At 36.6% G+C, this 19488-nt stretch overlaps 1 protein-coding gene across 3 annotated transcripts; it reads left to right on the top strand.

Moving 5' to 3' along the window:
* The first annotated feature begins 5416 nt into the window (after positions 1–5416).
* Positions 5417–16533, top strand: LOC137637965 (uncharacterized). 3 transcript variants are annotated; one of them, XM_068370068.1, is made up of 4 exons: positions 5417–5529; positions 8445–8552; positions 12755–13802; positions 16431–16533. In XM_068370068.1, exons 2-4 carry the CDS (start codon positions 8496–8498, stop codon positions 16502–16504), a joined length of 1179 nt encoding a protein of 392 aa, XP_068226169.1. In that variant the 5' UTR covers positions 5417–5529; positions 8445–8495; the 3' UTR covers positions 16505–16533. The 3 variants fall into 3 exon arrangements, with proteins under 3 accessions (XP_068226169.1, XP_068226171.1, XP_068226170.1); XM_068370069.1 differs by having other exon boundaries at positions 5447–5529; positions 8451–8552; XM_068370070.1 differs by lacking the exon at positions 16431–16533 and having other exon boundaries at positions 12755–14729.
* The last annotated feature ends 2955 nt before the right edge of the window (positions 16534–19488 follow it).

The following is a 19488-nucleotide window of genomic DNA, read 5'->3' as shown; positions in this document are numbered from 1 at the left end:
TAAAGCTTCATAACACTGAATCCCCTGCTGCTGCTACCTTTGCGGTCATCTAAGGCACTGGAGGAAGCAGCAATGCCTACCGGAACTGCGTCACAATCGCTCGCCATTCATTCCTATTTCTAGCACCCTCTCTTGCCCCTCATCTATCCTCCTATAACCCAGTTTCCTACACTCCATCCATCCACCCAAACCTTGGCCTTATAATCCCGAGAGACATTGAAAATTAAGATGGCAAAAACTAATTCAGTTACAGATAAATTTCTAAACTTTTTATTCTATTTTCAGACTAACGGCTCTATATGCTGATAATTTACTTTACCTCAAGGGCTGTTTTCCTGGTCCTATCTCGTATAGAAATCCTACTCACCACCGGACCTATGAGATCTGTATGTTTTATACATTCTTAGGTTTTGGCGGCCCTATTGGTAACGTTCCTGCCATGTGATCGCCAAACTAGGGTTCAACTCTTGCTCAAACTTATTAGTTTCTTGTAGTGTCTGCAACCTCACCATCCTTGTGAGATAAGAATGGTGTTTTTGGGGGTGAACCTATACCTGTATCTGCTGAGTCATCAGTAGCCATTGCCTGGTCCTAGCTTAGTTGGAGAGGGGGGATCTTGGATGCTGATCATATGTATATTACATTCAGATCTTCCTTGACAGTTTCATCATGTTCATAATACTGGGCGTGCAGGTAATTCTAATAGTCAGGCTTTCTCCATCATGAGGCTTAATACTACACAGTATTGTAGAAGTTTTATTCCAGCTGTGACCAAGCTGTGGAGTGATTTTCATAATTGGGTAGTTGAATCGGTAGAACTTCAAAAGTTCAAACTTGTAGTAAATGTTTTTATATATTTCTGTATATGAAATATATGTTTTAAAGTTGTTTATGTTTTTTTAAACATTTTATTCTATTTTTTCATTACTTATATCGTTTATTTATTTGCTTATATCCTTTCCTCACTGGCTTCACTGTGCTATTTTTACCCTGTTGGAGCCCTGGGCTTAGTATCTTACTTTTCCAACTAGGGTTGTAGCTTAGCTAGTAATATATATATATATATATATATATATATATATATATATATATATATATATATATATATATATATATAAGCCATTGTGTGGCCTACCTTTTTCATTTTGGTATCTAGGCCTATATACTCGGTTGTAAGGACACCGCTCCCTCCGTCGTCCAGAAATTCAACAAATTGTCTATTTATTTAAATTCTCCTTTCGCCACACCGTGGCTTCCTGTATATATGTATTCCGCTCCCTCAGAGCTACAATTTGACATATGTATTATTTCATTACATGTTTCTGTTTACTTGCAATTCGTGTGTTTGTTCATGTGAGAAAACACATATATTTTGGCGGGAAGTTCAAGCTGAATTGGATCCAACGCCATGCTACCTTTCTGTCCGCACCCTGTATTATATTCCCACGCATGTTTGAATAAACTGTCAGTTGATGTTGGTGACGTTTGTCTCACTGTCCTTACAACTGGTGACCCCGGAGTTGAAGTAGCATCAGCTGTTTTGGCTTTGCCATTAATGGACTTATTACGGCCGTGCTACCTTCTCTTTACTCCGTTACCTTAGGCGTGAGCTTCAGTCTTTGGTTCTCCCACACCTCGGTGCATGTAAGGCAGTAGGATGAGCTTGACCGACATATCAACTTCCCACCTCTTCGCCGACTCGTCGTCTGACCACAATGCCGGGAGCAACACACTCATTGTGCCCTCAAGGCGTCCCTGGTGGCGAGCTGCACCAACGGGGACTGGAAATCACGACTTCCTTGGGTACTTCTCGGCCTTCGCACCGCCCCTCTCGCAGATGGCGAGCCTTCGCCCGCCGAAAAGGTTTACGGGGAGGCGCTAGCAGTTCCTGGCGAATTCTTTCCCACATCAACCGACGACACGCAGCTGGATCATCTTAGGGACATCGCCAGGAAATTCAGGCCATGTCTCAAAACTTACCAGGACAGAACTAAGCATTTCAAGCCAAAGAACCTGGATGACTGCGGGTACGTTTTCGTCCGTGTCGACGCCCATCGACAACCACTAACCAGATCTTATCGAGGCCCCTACCGAGTAATTAAGACGACGACGAAAGCCTTCCTTCTCGACGTGCATGGCCGAGAAGACTGGGTCTCAATAGACCGCGTGAAACCATCGTTACTCGAAGGGAGCGACACTGTCTCCGCTGGACCTGTCAGATCCAGAGTGCCACCTCAAAACAAGGCGCCCAATGAAAAAAAAATTCAACAAACAACGACGAGAGGAAGAGATCCTTACGCCGACCGCCGACGCGCCACTCCGTTAAAAAACAAGAGGAACCCTCTGATGCCCGAAAAGATACGAAGATTAATCATCAGCCCTCTACGCCGCCCGATGTCTTGGGGGGGGGAGTACTTGTAAGGACACCGCTCCCTCCGTCGTACAGAAATTCAACAAATTGTCTATTTATTTAAATTCTCCTTTCGCCACACCGTGGCTTCCTATATATATATGTATTCCGCTCCCTCAGAGCTACAATTTGACATCTGTATTATTTCATTACATGTTTCTGTTTTCTTGCAATTCGTGTATTTGTTCATGTGAGAAAACACATATATTCTGGCGGGAAGTTCAAGCTGAATTGGCGCCTACGCCATGCTACCTTTCCGTCCGCACCCTGTATTATATTCCCACGCATGTTTGAATAAACTATCAGTTGATGTTGGTGACGCTTGTCTCACTGTCCTTACAGGGTTAGAATATGTCCTACCTCAGTAGTAGGCTATAAGTAGCAGGCATTTTATTGAAACTGGTTTTTATTAATTTCTTATTCGAAGCAATACCATCAAATTTATCCATAATTTACATGTAGAAGACTCTTCTATTACTAAAATAACTTTCAATGCAGTAACATAATTAAAATTCTCTCAACAACATCTTTGAAGGGTTTAGTTAACTGAACTAAATTGCTGCCTTCTTCCTCCCCCCCCCAATGAGATATAAACGAATTTACTAAACCCACAGTTCCTTTATCTACCAGTAACTAAACATACTATACAATCAAACTGTCTATTACGTTATCTACTTGTTACTAAAACAGCATATTTTAATTAAAATATTTTAACTTGTTAAAATATGCTTCTTCGCCCAAGGGGTTAACTACTGCACTGTAATTGTTCAGTGGCTACTTTCTCTTGTTAAGGTTAGAAGAGACTCTAGTTATGGTCAGGAGCTCTTCTAGGAGAAGGACACTCCAAAATCAAACTATTGTTCTCTAGTCTTGGGTAGTGCCATAGCCTCTGTACCATGGTCTTCCACTGTCTGTTGGGTTAGAGTTCTCTTGCTTGGGGGTACACTCGGGCACACTATTCTATCTTATTTCCAATCCTCTTGTTTTGTAAAAGTTTATACAGGAGATATTTATTTTAATGTTAGGCCTACTCGTCTTGAAATATTTTATTTTTCCCTTTTTCCTTTCCTCACTGGGCTATTTTCTCTTTTGGGGCCCCTGGGCTTATAGCACCCTGATTTTCCAACTAGGTTTGTAGCTTAGCAAGTAATAATAGGCCTAATATTTTTAATTGTTATCATCAATTCTTTCACTAGCTATTACCAGACAGTTATAATACTTAGTTAAAATATACTTTTTAAGGTAGGCCAAGATTATAACTTATTTTAATGTCACTCCTCTAAAAATATTTTATTTTTTCCTTTCCTCACTGGGCTATTTTTCCCTGTTGGGGCCCCTAGGCTTAAAGCACCCTGCTTTTCCAACTAGGGTTGTAGCTTAGCAAGTAATAATAGGCCTAATATTTTTAATTGTTACCAGCAATTCTTTCACTAGCTATTACCAGACAGTTATAATACTTAGTTAAAATATACTTTTTAAGGTAGGCCAAGATTATGACATTTTAATGTCACTCTTCTAATGATATTTCATTTTTTCCTTTCCTCACTGGGCTATTTTCCCTTTTGGGGCCCCTGGGCTTATAGCACCCTGCTTTTCCAACTAGGTTTGTAACTTAGCAAGTAATAATAGGCCTAATATTTTTACTAGCTATTACCAGACAGTTATAATACATAGTTGAAATATACTTTTTAAGGTAGGCCACCATTGTAACAGTGACTGTGTGTGTGTGTATGTGTCTGTGTGTGTGTGTGTGTGTATGTGTCTGTGTGTGTGTGTGTGTGTGTCTCTGTGTGTGTGTATGTATGTGTCTGTGTGTGTGTGTATGTATGCGTGTTTAATCCACTTACACTGCAGTAAAATAGAATGTGGTCACGTGTATTGATCGTGTTGTGGTCGACCCTCTGATAATTATACAGTTGCAAGTTGCTGTATAATAGCGTAATTATACGCCAGATAGATTAATCTGCGTAAAAGAGTCCTATAGAAACCTAGAAGCCGTGTGGGGGATAAGTTAATTCAACATCAAAATCGTTTTTTGGGTCGAAAATGGACATATTTATATTCCAGAATATCTATTTTATTCGTAAAAATAGATGGTTAATAAGGTCCCTGGACATCAGTTATTATTTCTAATTATAAATTGATTATAATATATCTTTAATCATTGTAATATGAAAGATTGTTTAAAATTTCTGATAAAAATGGAAATATATTCTTGTATATGGCATTTCCAGACAATATCTAGCGTAGGCCTACTGTATTCGTAAAATCAGATGGTTTATAAGTTTCCTGGCCAATATTTATTGTTTTTAATTAGAAATTGATTAAAATATTATATATTCAATCATTTTAGTAAAAAAAAAAAAAGAAAATATTCGCTTAGATGACATTTATAAAGAATATCTACTTCATTCGTTAAACCAGATGGTTTATAAGTTCCCTGGCCATCAGTTATTGTTTTCTCATTATAAATTGATTACAATATTATATTTAAAATCATTATAATAGGCCTATATAAGATTACTAGTTAATGATTATACCTCATTCGTTAAACCAGATGGTTTATAAGTTCCCTGGCCATCAATTATTATTTTTCTCATTATAAATTGATAACAATATTATATCTTAAATCATTATAATATATAAGATTACTAGTTAATGATTAGAAAATGTAAAATGTAAATTATTTTCTCCTTCTAGATGACATTTCACTGTCACAGCTTTGTTTATTTCAAGACCCCTGACTCAGGGGTGCCATACGTACGATAATTATCGTACATGTACATTATTTTAGGTCCAGTACGATGTAGGATACATACCTTAGGTATATACATATGTGTTTAATTAAACAATTATACTAAAATATAATTAAACAATTATACTAAAATATTTTGAAATGAGGCAATCATGTAACTCCTTAGTCATTATTTTGAAAGTGTGTACGATAATTTTGGTTAGAAAAACGATAATTTTAAGGTTAATGTACGATAATCCAGTCGGAATAATCTGACTAAACTCAGACGTAAACAATTCGTCGCGAGCGGGAGTATGAATTTTACATGTGTGATCTTTAGTGAAAGTTTTTAGCTGATTTTAACCTTTTTATCGAGTGATTTTAGGTGATTTTAAGTTTATTTTTCGTATTATTCCATGTAGATTTAATTAATATAACCATAGGGATATATTTAATTTTGAAATGGTTTTAATGCTAAGCTCGGTTGAGGGTCGTAGCTACCCTAGGCTGACGTGAGCCGATTCGGTAATGGCTATAAGTTATAGATAGTTATTTTTAATGGCGAGGACACTTTATTAGACAAATCTATGGCCTAATTACCTCATTTCATATAACGTAGTCTATAGGCTGGCCATTGACATAACCCCAGTTCTCTGTATTTTCGATTCCACATAGGCCTAGGCCTAGGCTGGTTTTGTCAGTTAACTGTTTCGCTGGGGGAACTGTAACCTTTTATTACATGTCAATTCAATTTGTTTTACAAAGTATTCATTGTTACAGTACTAGTTGGGAAGCAAAATCAGGGTTAGCTAGGAATACAGCAGTCTAAAGAGGACGGCGTAAATCCCTGGGTAGGTGAGTTGGTAAGGATACAACTCATTAGTTAGGTTTGGTGGGAAACCTTAGGATAGGCAGTGCTATTGTGAAGGTTTTGCAGCCGTGGATACAGACGACGACCAGGAAATTGGAAGGAAATTCCTATTTTTAGGCTCGCCATTGACATAACCCCAGTTTCTCCGTATTTTGGATGTGACATAGGCCTAGCTGGGTGTATGAATTGATAGTATTTCGTCTTGAAAGTGTAATGTTTCATATTACTTGTAAAATTAAATTGTTTTACGAAGTATTTAGCGTTACCATGCCAATTGTTATGCTAAATCAGGGTTAGCTAAAAATACAGCAGTCTAAAGGGGACGGTGTAAGTCCTAGGGTAGGTGAGTTGGTAAGGATACGACGCGTAGGTTAGGTTTGGTGGGGAATCTAGGGATAGGTGGTGGTCTTTTGTAGAGGTTTAGTAGTAAAACGGCCATTTATACGAACTACTAGGAAATTGGAAGGAAATTACCATTTTTTATGTTTGCAGGTCTTGGCCTTCGATATACAAAGGCCCCTTAGTAACCTGGTACGTTCCAACTAGCTGCACAGTCTCCGAATTTAGGCTCTTGGTAGAAAATAATGTCCCAACTGGAACTACTGTATAATTTTACCCTCTTGGTACCATTTCTAATGAATCCTTAGGCCTAGGCCATAGGGAAAATTAGCCTGCAGGAACTATAGGGCCAAGATTTCTATTATATATGATTTTACTCTCTGGAAAACCGTGGTAGTGGAAAGCTGATATTATTAATGGCTGTTATAGAATTTAAGTGTACTTTGACATCAGAATTTGACTTCTCCGGCATAAAAATTCTCCCGGTCTGTATTAATCCACCGTGGAATTAGCTTTTAATTGGTCAAAGTAATCCTAATTTGATAGAGGTAGGGAATATTAATAGTAGTTGCATCGGGAATAAAACTATTTTGAATTTGAATTTGCGTAAAATTTTAATGTCCGACGTAGCCATGTAACTTTTTCACATTTATGTAAGCAGTGTTCATGAATGATCACAAGCCAAAGGGAAGTGGCTTTAAAATCACTTCTAACAAATGCCATTCCTGAATTTAGATAATGGTTGTTGCGTCGTTAGCATTTTTTTATTTGGATTGTTATTATTAACCAGAACTGGATGTCGTTGCATTTTTAAACTAATGAGTTTGTTTGTTACAAAATTTCTCAATTGTTTTAGTGGCTTTAGATGTTAAATATTCTATGGTTATCTATGGATACGTCCCTGATTATACACGATATCTTAGGATAGTCGTTTCGGGGGTTGGAACCTCATGATACCAGATGGTAATTCTCTTATAATATCAATCGCAGAAATATTATACAGTAGGGAGCTGCTGGAAGGAACTTCCATCAGGACGACATGGCTCGAGCCCAAAAATGATTTTTTCCTACGTCAAAATCCGTTTTATTAACCCTTTTACCCCCAGGCTATTTGGAAATTTCCAACCCTTAACCCCCAGGGGGTTATTTTTTTCCCAGCACATTTTGCAGTATATTTTTTTTTTTTAAATTACTCTAAAAGCCTTAATTTTTGTCATAGAGAGGTCAGGTTGGTCTCATTCTCTTGGAAAATGCCCGAATTTTCTCAAAATTTTTTCAAAAATATGAAAAAAAAAAAAAAACTTTATAGCATTTTTTTTTGCAAGGACGTACTGGTACGTCCATGGGGGTAAAGGGATGGCTTTTGTGAAACGTACCAGTACGTCCTTTGGGGGTAAAATGGTTAACCAGAGCTAGTGGTCGTTGCATTTGCAAAATAATGAATCTGTTTGTTATGAAACATCCTAAGTGATCAGGAGTTTTAGATGTTAAATAATTTTTATATTTACTGTAACTACATCATTTTACTGAAGGTTTGGATGATGGAGTTTGTATTGAAATATGTTAAAGAAATTTTTCCTGTGAAAGTTCTCTTCCCTTATAATCAAATGATTTACAGTATGGCACAGTAATTTGTTATTAGCTTACATATTTCTACTGAAGGTTCTCAACAAACATTCGTAGATACCAACACAGATCCAACTCATGATAACAAAGATAAGATAAAGAAAACAATATTACTGTATATCATTTAATAAAGTAAGAAAAATAACATTTGTAATAACCTTATATCTATTTCATATGAAACCTGACTAGGCCTATTTGTTGACTTTTGTAGCTGGAAATCATAGGCATGGAAGTCAGGTTAGGCCTCCCCTAGGCCAAATTTTATAAAATTGGACTTACAAACAGCTTCTTGGAACTAAGTAAATTTGTGAGTTGAGGATCTTCTGTAGTGCTTAATACTGTGCTTTACTGGATACTATTTTTCTAGTGTTAATACTTCACTAATCGATAAAATGTTCTAGTAAGATTTGTTCTAACTGTTCTAGTAAAATTTATTGTATATCTAATTAATTTCTTTTTTCTAGGTGGAGTGTTCGCTATGTCCTAACTACAGTACGTGTTTTTAAAGGAGAATAATGGCTCACAAAAATAATATAACGGTGAGATCGTCGAAGAAGAGTGTGATATCAAAAGTAAGTTCGATTTTGTGTAATTAGCCGAATAATACCCAATGTTTATTTCATGAATTATTATTAATGTTTTATTTTGGGTTGCCTAGTAAATTGTTATGATTTAAATTTATAAATGATTAGATTTTTTAGAGGATTTCATTCTTCACTATATTCACAGTCAGATGTATGGGATACTCGAAGTTATTGTCCTGTTTGATTACCCATTAAATTTTTCTTTGTTTTATACTTGTTACTTTTACTTATCTAACATATTTTTAGTGTCATTGCACAATCTCATGCATGTTTTTTTTTCTTATTTTGAACTGAAGATAAGAAGAAAGCAAGTTTGAGATGGATTTTAAAAAGTAAATCTGCAGATATGATTTGTATCTACACAAATACAAGCCTTCAAACTTTAATAGGAATATGCTTTCAGCAGAGCTTGATATATCTGTTAAAACTTAACGTGGTGGCTGTAGTTAGTTGGAGGATGGCGGCTAAGTCACTCCCACCTGACAGGTCTGTGGTCTCCCACTTTGTTTTCAGTCGGCGGATATTGCAGATGTATTTCAGGTGTCTTCCTCTGGTTGTTTTAATTTATTACTTTTTCATTTAGATCAATGTGTTGGTTTGTTGTGTGTGGTGGATTTATAGAAAAGAAGGAAGGATCTTTAGCTGTGTGACTGTTTTCTGTGCAAACCTCCCGTTATCCACGTTCTTCTTTATGTAAGCTAGCAATCCAGGTTGCTACTTATTCCCTCGTTAATGTGGCTCGGTGACGACAACGGCGATGCAATCCTAAGGAGGTTGTCAATCCTGAGATGTGCACCATCGGAGGAAGAAGGCTTTGCTGCCGCCAATTGTGTAGGGGAAGGGGACCCCCTTCTTACCTTATGCATGGGTATGCTGTATATATATAGAGTTCTTCCTTTTACCTTCAGCATTTTCCCGATCCTGGAAAGGCGTTAATGCCTAGTTGTGCAGTATCTACATAGAGTTCTTCTTACCCCTCTGCCTCATTATCAAGAGTCTTTGATACTACTTGTAGAAGGAGAACAAGTTGAAGAGGATTTCCAGCGAGACCAATCCAAAGATGTCTCCTACGTGCGACTCTAACCGTTCCCCTCCCCGTGGTAGAGAGTGTGCCAAAAGCTGTCCCATAGCAGGAAGGAACCTTTTCTCACTCACCTCTCGTTCGGAGCTGATCACACACTGGCAGCCAGGACAAAGGGTCCTCCACCTTCTTCCCCCTTCCTTAATGAACTCTCTCTCTATCTTTTGAGTGGGCAAGGTAAGTAGTGTTTGTTGAGAGTTGTTCTCTAATTGGAAGTAACGTGGGTACGCACCACTTCTGCATCTGTGTTCGGTCCTGTATAGGGGGGAATGCTTGCCATGCATTGTCCAATAATGGAAAGAAATATTTGCAAGCATAACTCTCAGTCTTGTACTGAATGCATTTCCCTCGACCCAGCGTTGCTACTTAGCCCGGAAATGATGTCTTCCAGGTGGTCAATCATTGTAGCTGTGTGTCTCCGACGCGCTCTCCCAGCATAGCCTATGTGAGGACAGTATGTACCAGTAGGAGCGATACGTACGGGATCGTACCCAGCACTGAACTCTATGAAGGATAGGTGTTCAGGTGCCTGTTACCAGCACTCGATCTCATGACAGACCTATACCTCATACCCTCATTCGGGATTTAGGGCACCATCCTATAGTTCTATAGACGACATTCACTACCAAGGAAGACGACAGGCTAGCAGAATGATCGTGGTGATCGAGCTCCTCCTTCATTTGAGTAATGCGAGAATATAAGTAGGTCAATTCAATGCCGTCACCAAGACAGCTCTCAACGTGTACAGTCTCCAATTGTAAACTTATGCCTATCACACACTTTAGATTAAAGCTTTCCAAAGAAATTTGTAAATATGGAGTAATATTGCTGAACAACAATGCTTCTGTTTGTGAATTATGTCAACTAAGGGACTCGTTTCACAGACTCTTGACAAGCAGGTGCACCCTTTGGAAGTTGACAACATGGTAGAGCTGTTTGCAAGGTTCATCTAAGACAATGGATTGTATTTGTTTAGAAATAATCACAAATTTTATCAAGTGATTTTTATTGTTTCTAAATACAAACCTAAGTTCTTGGAGTTATACTTAACCCTTTTACCCCCAGGCTCTTTGGAAATTTCCAACCCTTAACCCCCAAGTGGTTATTTTTTTCCAAGCACATTTTGCAGTATATTTTTTTTCAATTGCTCTAACAGCCTTGATTTTTGTCATAGAGAGGTCAGGTTGGTCTCATTCCCTTGGAAAATGCCTGAAGTTTCTCAAAAAATTATCAAAAATATGAAAAAAAATTTTTTATAGCATTTTTTTACAAGGACGTACCGGTACGTCCGTGGGGGTAAAGGGGTTAAGGTGAAAGTGGGAGTCCAGTGGCCTGTTGTTTGGAAATAGGACCATTTTGGCTGGTCTTCCCTGGCACCTTCCAGACAACTGCCGTCACCACGTTAAGTTTTAACAGCCATATCCAGCTTTGCGGAAAGCGTATTCCCATTAGAGGACTTCTGTTTGTATAGTTAGGAAGATTACAAATTACTAGAAAAAAAATATGATACAGTATTGCGTTGTTTTTGGATATCCCCACAAACATTAAATTTAATTTAGGCAATTAAGTTTCAATATTATTATTATTATTATTATTATTATTATTATTATTATTAGCTAAGCTACAACCCTAGTTGGAAAAGCAGGATGTTATAAGCCCAGAGGCTCCAACAGAGAAAATAGCCCAGTGAGGAAAGGAAAAATGTAAAATAGAATATTTTAAGAAGAGTAATAACATTAAAATAAATATCTCCTATATAAACTATAAAAACTTAAACAACAAGAGGAAGAGAAATAAGGTAGAATAGTGTGCTCGAGTGTACCCTCAAGCAAGAGAAATCGAACCCAAGGCAGTGGAAGGCCATGGTACAGAGGGTATGGCACTACCCAAGACTAGATAACAATGATTTGATTTTGGAGTGTAGAGAACAATGATTTGATTTTGGAGTGTCCTCCTAGAAGAGCTGCTTACCATAGCTAAAGAGTCTCTTCTACCCTTACCAAGAGGAAAGTAACTCCTTGAGTGAAGAAGACAAAATGAAATGTTACATATAAAGAATTGGTTTATAATATAGCTACTGGAATTATTATACTGACAGCCAGTACCTTTATGTATTACTTAATACTTTGATTTGTAATCTCGTTATTTCCATCCCAGAGATATAGATATAATTTGTTAACCCTTTTACCCCCAAAGGACGTACAGGTACGTTTCACAAAAGCCATCCCTTTACCCCCATTGACGTACCGGTACGTCCTTGCAAAAAAATGCTCTAAAAAATATTTTTTTCACATTTTTGATAATTTTTTGAGAAGATTCAGGCATTTTCCAAGAGAATGAGACCAACCTGACCTCTCTATGACAAAAATTAAGGCTGTTAGAGCAATTAAAAAAAATCTAAACCAAAAAGTGCTGGGAAAAAAATAACCATTTGGGGGTTAAGGGTTGGAAATTTTTAAATAGCCTGGGGGTAAAAGGGTTAATATAGCATGCTATATATTACATTTTGTAAAATCGTTTTATTTGTAAATTCATTTGTTATATTCTCCTATCCCTGTAAATTGGTGCTGGCTTTCATAAGTCCAGAGATTTGAATTGAAGTTATTTGTTGAATAGGCAAAGTTATGCTTTCTTTTACTAATAAAGTTACTCTCATATACACTTTCACTTTACACACACACACACACACACACACATATATATATATATATATATATATATATATATATATATATATATATATATATATATATATATATATATATATATATATATATTCAGTTTTGGTCTCCTACTTAGTCTTACAAAAACAGCTTTCACGAGATAAGGATTAGTCAGTAAAGATGTTATACTTTAGTTCATAATATTGCAATTTGGAAATAGGACCATTTTAGTGCATGATAAAAGTGCAGAAGAAATTAAAGGGTTATTGGTGATCTATATTGTCCTAATATCTTATCCATGTTTGTCTTAGGAAATAGTTATGTATTTTATTTTTAAGTTCTGTTTATGATTTTGATATTATCATCACCTTGCTGAGAAATGTAGTCATGATTTTGTAATTACTACACAATATTTTAGAATCTTATATCTATTTTACATCTTTCAGGTTGAAATAGTGACTGTTCCTGCAAACAATGTCAATAGCATAACTTCAAGGCACCCCGTTGCTGTTGTAGTGGCAGAGAAGTTATGTCCTTCCTCGTCCAAGGACAGTTCGAAGACCGAACCCAAGCGTTTGTATATCCCTGGTTGTCCGATTCCCCAGATTTGTTCTCGAGAAACTGAAGAATATAATGTTGCAGAGTCAGCCGGTGCTTTTAATAGGAAAGATTATTCTACAAGAGGACGATTCAAATCCGAAAAGAATAGATTGAACAGCAAAGATCAAAAGAAATCCAAAGCTGTTACTTTTCAGATAGACAAAGTTGAAAGTGCACATCGCAATCCTGGAGTCTGCGAGTATTCTCCTTCCAGCTCCTCTGATGTTATAGACAGTTCCGTAGCAAGTGATTCGCAAAGTGGGACATCTGGTGACGACCGACCTGCCAGCGAGACGCATGCGTCGAGCGTGCCTCGGTTTCTTTTGGTGTCTAAAGGAATGAGGGACAGAATCCAGATGGAATCATATCCAGATACTAAGGCTCATGACATTAAGAATACTAATTTGTACTGTAATTTCTGTTCTACATCAAGTTGTAAGTGTATTCGAGGCAGTTCGGAAACTGTAAACACCAGTGAAAGTGAAACTTCAAGATATAGCCAGGGAGTAAGGACTAGGGACGAATTTTCTTTCCAAAGGGAACCAGATTTAAGATCAAAATTCGCTTACAAGGACAGATCCGCAAGACATGTTGTTGAGACACCGCCAAGTGATAATTCTCTAGATGATGAGGACCAGAAATTCACTTCTACACGTGAACATAATATAAATTTAGAAGATGATTCCGTCAAACCCGTTAAATCTGGTAGCTTCCATATTCGACAAAGGCCTCATGTCTTGGAGACGAGGAGAGAGTACAACGCAAATGATTATAAATCAGAGATGAGCCAGAAGCCAGTTTCTTACAAGAAGTTTATGGGGAAGAGCAAGAGAGATAGTTATCACCCCTGTCTTTCAAGAAGTTCAAGACCTGCTTCTGCAGTTCCGTCCACAGGTAAGAGCCATTAATCTCACATTGATTATAATGGTTACAGTATTTGGGTGAAATATATATATTTTAATTTATTACAGTATAGGCAGAAGACCTTCGTTTACACTCCTCATTGAAGGATAAGATCTTTGATCTTATATAGTTTTCCCTATTTTTCTGACTAATTTTTCTCTTTGTGACTATTCTCTTTGCATTCTCTGCAGTATATTTCATTGTTTGCATTTTCCAAATGCTGTAGTATTTGCAATTTCAAGGTACTGAATAATGTATTTTTACTTTGTGGGTTTCCATATTGTTTCAATTGTGTAACAAATTTTAAAATAAATCATAATCTTCTTTGGAAACTAAATTGTATAGTTGTAGATATGTGTGAAAGTATTTGAGAAGTTGAGTCAGTATGATTACATCATAGTTTTAGGAAGAATGGATTCATAATCACAACATAGTGGAAAGGAGACAATAAGTTTTGGTAATGAAGCTGATGGGGAACACAGTAAAGGAAGAGATTTGAAAGTAGCAAGTTCACATCTGAGATGAATATAGGGAAACAAAAAGAGCAGAGAGGAATAATGAAAAGATAAAGAAGGAATTTTGAAAATCAACCGAATGGTGACAGTGAATATAAGTTCGTACAAGGTCGATGATGTTGAAATAATAGATACCCCAATAAAGAAAGTGTAAGAGATATCTTAAGTCCTTGAAAGTCACACGAGATAAATAACTGTCGGTAATGCAGATACTGTTTAATATTTGCCCAGGTAGTGACAATCTGTTCATTTTAAGAAAACCATTAGAATTAGAATATAAGAATGTCAATGTTCTTGTAGTAATTATAAGCCAAGCTTCAACCCTAGTTGGAAAAGCAGAATGCTAAAAGCCCTAGGCTCCAGTAGGGAAAAAGAAGATGTAAAGAAGAGAATTAAGAATGAAAATAAAAAGTTATAATTGCTACAGAATCCTTTCTTCAACCTTAAATCTTCCATGTTAATTTAAGTAGTATAAGTGTCTAATAATTCGTGGCAGCCTCTATCACCTTTACTCGTATGTAATGGAACACTTGAAATAGTATAAGGAGAAAAGATTGCGCGTGCTATTTGCATGAAAATATTGGAGAAAGTAATGGAAGGGAAGCTGAGAAAAATTAAATAAATTGTTATTTGAGTTTTATACTCCTTCCTTATCTTCGTTCCTGCTTCTTTTTTGTCCAGCCTCCTCTAACTTTTACCTCATAGAACAACTACTTGCTTTTATCCTAGTTGCACTTGGGTGCTGAATAGCCTGACAGACCCCAGCTCTAGGCTATATCATACAAATTCATAAATCCAGTATAATGCTAGATATATTAACCCTGGAAGTAGACTTTTCATTGAAGTAAGTACTGGAAGAGTACCATGCAACAGGTAAGAGATTAATCATATTACTCTGTTTTGGGAAGATGTTAGTCAGTTTGCCACAACAATCTGTTCAAGTATTACAAAAGCGTGAGGTACCAGAACCAGAAGGATTTTAGTGTAACTCCATTGCAAAACCTTGACAGGTAAATGATAAGAATGTCATTGACCACCAGTGTTCAGCACTGAGCTTTATTAAAGGTTTAAAGGCCGAGGTAAGGGACAGTGACATTGCCCTATCAAGCAGGACAATTCCCTAGAGACTGACCATATATACATATGATCAGCGCCCAAGCCCCCTCTCTACCCAAGCTATGACCAAGTAGGGCCAGGCAATGGCTGCTGATGACTCAGCAGATAGACCTATAGGCTCCCCCAAACCCCATATCCTTAGTTCCCAAGGATGGTGAGATTGGAGCGACGAAAAAAACTAGCAAGTTTGAGTAGGACTCGGAAATCCAGTCAGGCGTTCACTAGGCAGGGACGTTACCACATCAGCCACCACAACCCTAATTAAAAGTGAAGGAAACTGTAAAATAGCACAGAAAGATTGCGATCTCTTAAACTCTACAGGCGTTGAAAACCAAGGTATCTTCCGCACTTAATCTTCATTCCCAAAATTCCATAATCTAATCTGAATCTTTCCTACTGTTCAGTTGTTGTTCTTTAATGCTCAGGACATGTATAATAAGTTATGTCTACTCGGGTACACTATTCTGTCATGTTTTTTATTCTTCCTCTTGTTTTTTTGAAAGGGTGTGTTGGGCAGACTTAATAGAAGGGCCATGGATGCCTGGTGATCTATTAAGAAGTTATCTTTTCCTTATCTGCTTCCTTTTCTTTTCAAAACCATCCTTACTGTCCTCCCTTCTTTAAAAAAGAAAATCGTTTTATCTTTTTTTTTATTCAGGGTTTGAGTATGTTAATTTTATATCTTTAATGGAAAGGAAAAGTATTTTTAGACATTTAGTTGCACTTTCTTTCAATTCATCATCATCATCATCATCATCATCATTTCCGTCTACGCCTATTGACGCAAAGGGCCTTGATTAGATTTTGCCAGTTGTCTCTATCTTTTGCATTTTAAATCAATACTTCTCCATTCATCATCTCCTACTTCACGCTTCATAGTCCTCAACCATGTAGGCCTGGGTCTTCCAACTCTTCTAGTGCCATTTGTAGCCCAGTTAAAAGTTTCAATTAATTTTGGAAATTTATCTTTCTTTTCTTTTCTTTCCAGAAGTCAGAGGGTTCCCCGCACCTAAAAGGCAAGTACTGATTATATGCTCATTTTGTTGTTATATGGTTATTTGATGCGAGTGTTATTTAATGACAGGATTGCAATGTTACCTCTATTGGCTTTCATAGGGCTTCCGCAAAGGTTATGATAACAGTCAAAATCAGAAAAGAAGCTTTAGCACTGTCTAGAGTTTATCTTAGGCTTTCAGAGGATTTTACCCTTCGGCAGTGGGTAAATTTAATTACCATTACAGGTGTGTAAATTATAGTTGTCTGTATTGTATTGAACTAGCGTACCCATACTCTAAGAATTAGGTTAGCCATGAGTAACGGCATTTCGTGAGGGATATGGATGTCTTTGTAACGGTACGACCCGAGTGATGCAACGGGCGAGGGATATTCATGGATTCCATTAGAGAATTCACATTTATTGTTATTAATTGGTCATTAACTAAATACAGAGAGACCAGTATTATAATTAGATTTTTTTTACAGCGTGTCTCATAAGGATAATAGAAAAATGTGTTAGAAATTACCACAAACCTGTGAGGAAATAGAGGCTAAGCTTGTAAACGAACACAAATGCAGTATTTTGGAGTGATAGTTGAGGCTGCTGTTTGGTGTATAGTTGAGCCCCACTTTTGTTTGGTTAATAGTTAATCCCCACTTTTATTTGGTCCATAGTTGAGTTCATGTTGTTTGGTCCATAGCTGAAGCCCCACTTTTCTTTAGTTCATAGTTAAGCCCCCGTTTTGTTTGGTCCATAGTTGAAGTCCCCTTTTCTTTGGTCCATAGTTGAGCTCCTATGTTGTTTGGTCCATAGTTGAAGTCCCCTTTTCTTTGGTCCAAAGTCGAAGTCCCCTTTTCTTTGGTCCAAAGTCGAAGTCCCCTTTTCTTTGGTCCAAAGTCGAAGCTCCATTTTGTTTGGTCCATAGTTGAAGTCCCCTTTTCTTTGGTCCATAGTTGAAGTCCCCTTTTCTTTGGTCCAAAGTCGAAGTCCCCTTTTCTTTGGTCCAAAGTCGAAGTCCCCTTTTCTTTGGTCCAAAGTCGAAGCTCCATTTTGTTTGGTCCATAGTTGAAGTCCCCTTTTCTTTGGTCCAAAGTCGAAGTCCCCTTTTCTTTGGTCCAAAGTCGAAGCTCCATTTTGTTTGGTCCATAGTTGAAGTCTTCTGTTCTTTGGTCCATATTTGAAGCTATTTTGTTTGGTCCATAATTGAAGCCGCCTTTTGTTTGGTCCATAGTTGAGCCCCACTTTTGTTTGGTTCATAGTTGAAGCCCACTTTTGTTTTGCCAATAGTTGAAGCCCTCTTTTATTTGGTCCATAGTTTAGCCCCATTTTGTTTGGTTCATAGTGTAATAATATTTCTCTTTAGTCCACAATTAAAGGTTCTTTATCATTTGATCTATCATTGGAAACTCCCTTTGTTTTTTTCAGTCTATGGTAGCTTATTAGAAACTTCCCACTTTCTGAAAAGCTGCTAAGCCCTGATAGCTTCTCACTGTCCTTGTGGGGATTTGCAGAGACTATTAATTCTATCTGATGTTTCATCAGCTTCCATTGCCTGGCCTCCCTGGTCTTAACGTGGGTGTAGAGGGGTTCTTGTGCTCATGAGAAGAAAACGGACATTTTTCTACAGGAAATACCTTTTTCTAGCAGAAAATGTTTTCCCGTCCTTAACTATAGTAAAACCAATGAGGTGCGCACTTGTGTTAATTACACATTTTGATAAGAGTTGAATTTGCTTATTTAAGTAATTGTTTCAACTTAGAATTTGCTACTTTGTTGTGTTTTATTATTTATAATTAAAATATTTATATATAACAATTAAGTAAAGTAGATGTGTAATATACACCAATTTATTCAATTGTCAATTGCGTACTATATACGATGTAGTTGGTAAATATTTCAGTCCCCCATTAAATCCGTTTTCTCATATGCAAGCAATACAGAAAACGAACAGTTTGTCAAGGGTAACTAAACTATTTATCAAAACGTTTATACGTACTGATATAGTCTGTTTAACAAATGCCTTCACTTACTGATATATAAAACATTTCAATTGATGCATTTAACTTTAACGACATTATTAGGTTTTTTATTTTATATGACTTAAAATACCTGATTAAATTGAATAGTGGTAGTATTATCCGAAGTAATTTTTTTTTATCAAGTACGTATAAAATCTATAACACTGCATAGGTAGGTAGGCTACGCTTTACACACCTGGTTAAATTACGTCATTAGCGACACGGAAGGAAATTTTTGGTTTGTTGGAGTAAGATCCTTTATGACATAAGAAGTTGTGTTTTTCGGAAGCTTTGGATTTTATTTGTTTTATTTCTGGATTTTGTATCGGATTTTTTCATTATATATGGACAAACACGTGTGTGTGTACGTATGTATATATATATATATATATATATGTGTGTGTGTGTGTGTGTGTGTGTGTGTGTATACATATATATACATATATATAGGCTATATATATATATATATATATATATAATTGAGAGAGAGAGAGAGAGAGAGAGAGAGAGAGAGAGAGAGAGAGAGAGAGAAAGTTTATGGAAACACAGAAAGGTAAATATATATTTAGAACATACTCTACTAAACTTTGATGGAATAGTATAAACTTTGAATATTTCAAAAATAACCCAAAAAGGAATAAATTTTAACTTCTAATAATTTCAAAATTCTTAAGAAACAATTTTGGAAGTGGGACGAACCAATTTAATATTTGATACGTAAATATAATTATATATAGTATACAAACACATACGCACATATACACTCATATACACATCTCAATATTTTCTTTATGATATTTTTGGTGGAAATCTAACGAGAGATGAAGTGGGGAGTATTATGGTGATAAGGATAAATTGGTTATCAGTTGGATACCGATGTAGGCGTTGATAAGAGATTTGTTTTTCTTCATTGGTGTAAATTGGGTTTTGGAGATTTACCCTCTGGGTGTTATATAGTTATTAAATTAGTTTTTGGGTGTTATTATTTTTATTTTTATTATTATTATTATTACTGTTATTATTATCATTAT

Source organism: Palaemon carinicauda, chromosome 3 (assembly GCF_036898095.1).
Source record: "Palaemon carinicauda isolate YSFRI2023 chromosome 3, ASM3689809v2, whole genome shotgun sequence".
In the NCBI taxonomy this organism is placed as follows: Eukaryota; Metazoa; Arthropoda; class Malacostraca; order Decapoda; family Palaemonidae; genus Palaemon; species Palaemon carinicauda.
The sequence above is the reverse complement of the archived record's forward strand: the minus strand, read 5'-3'. Positions and strand labels throughout refer to the sequence as shown.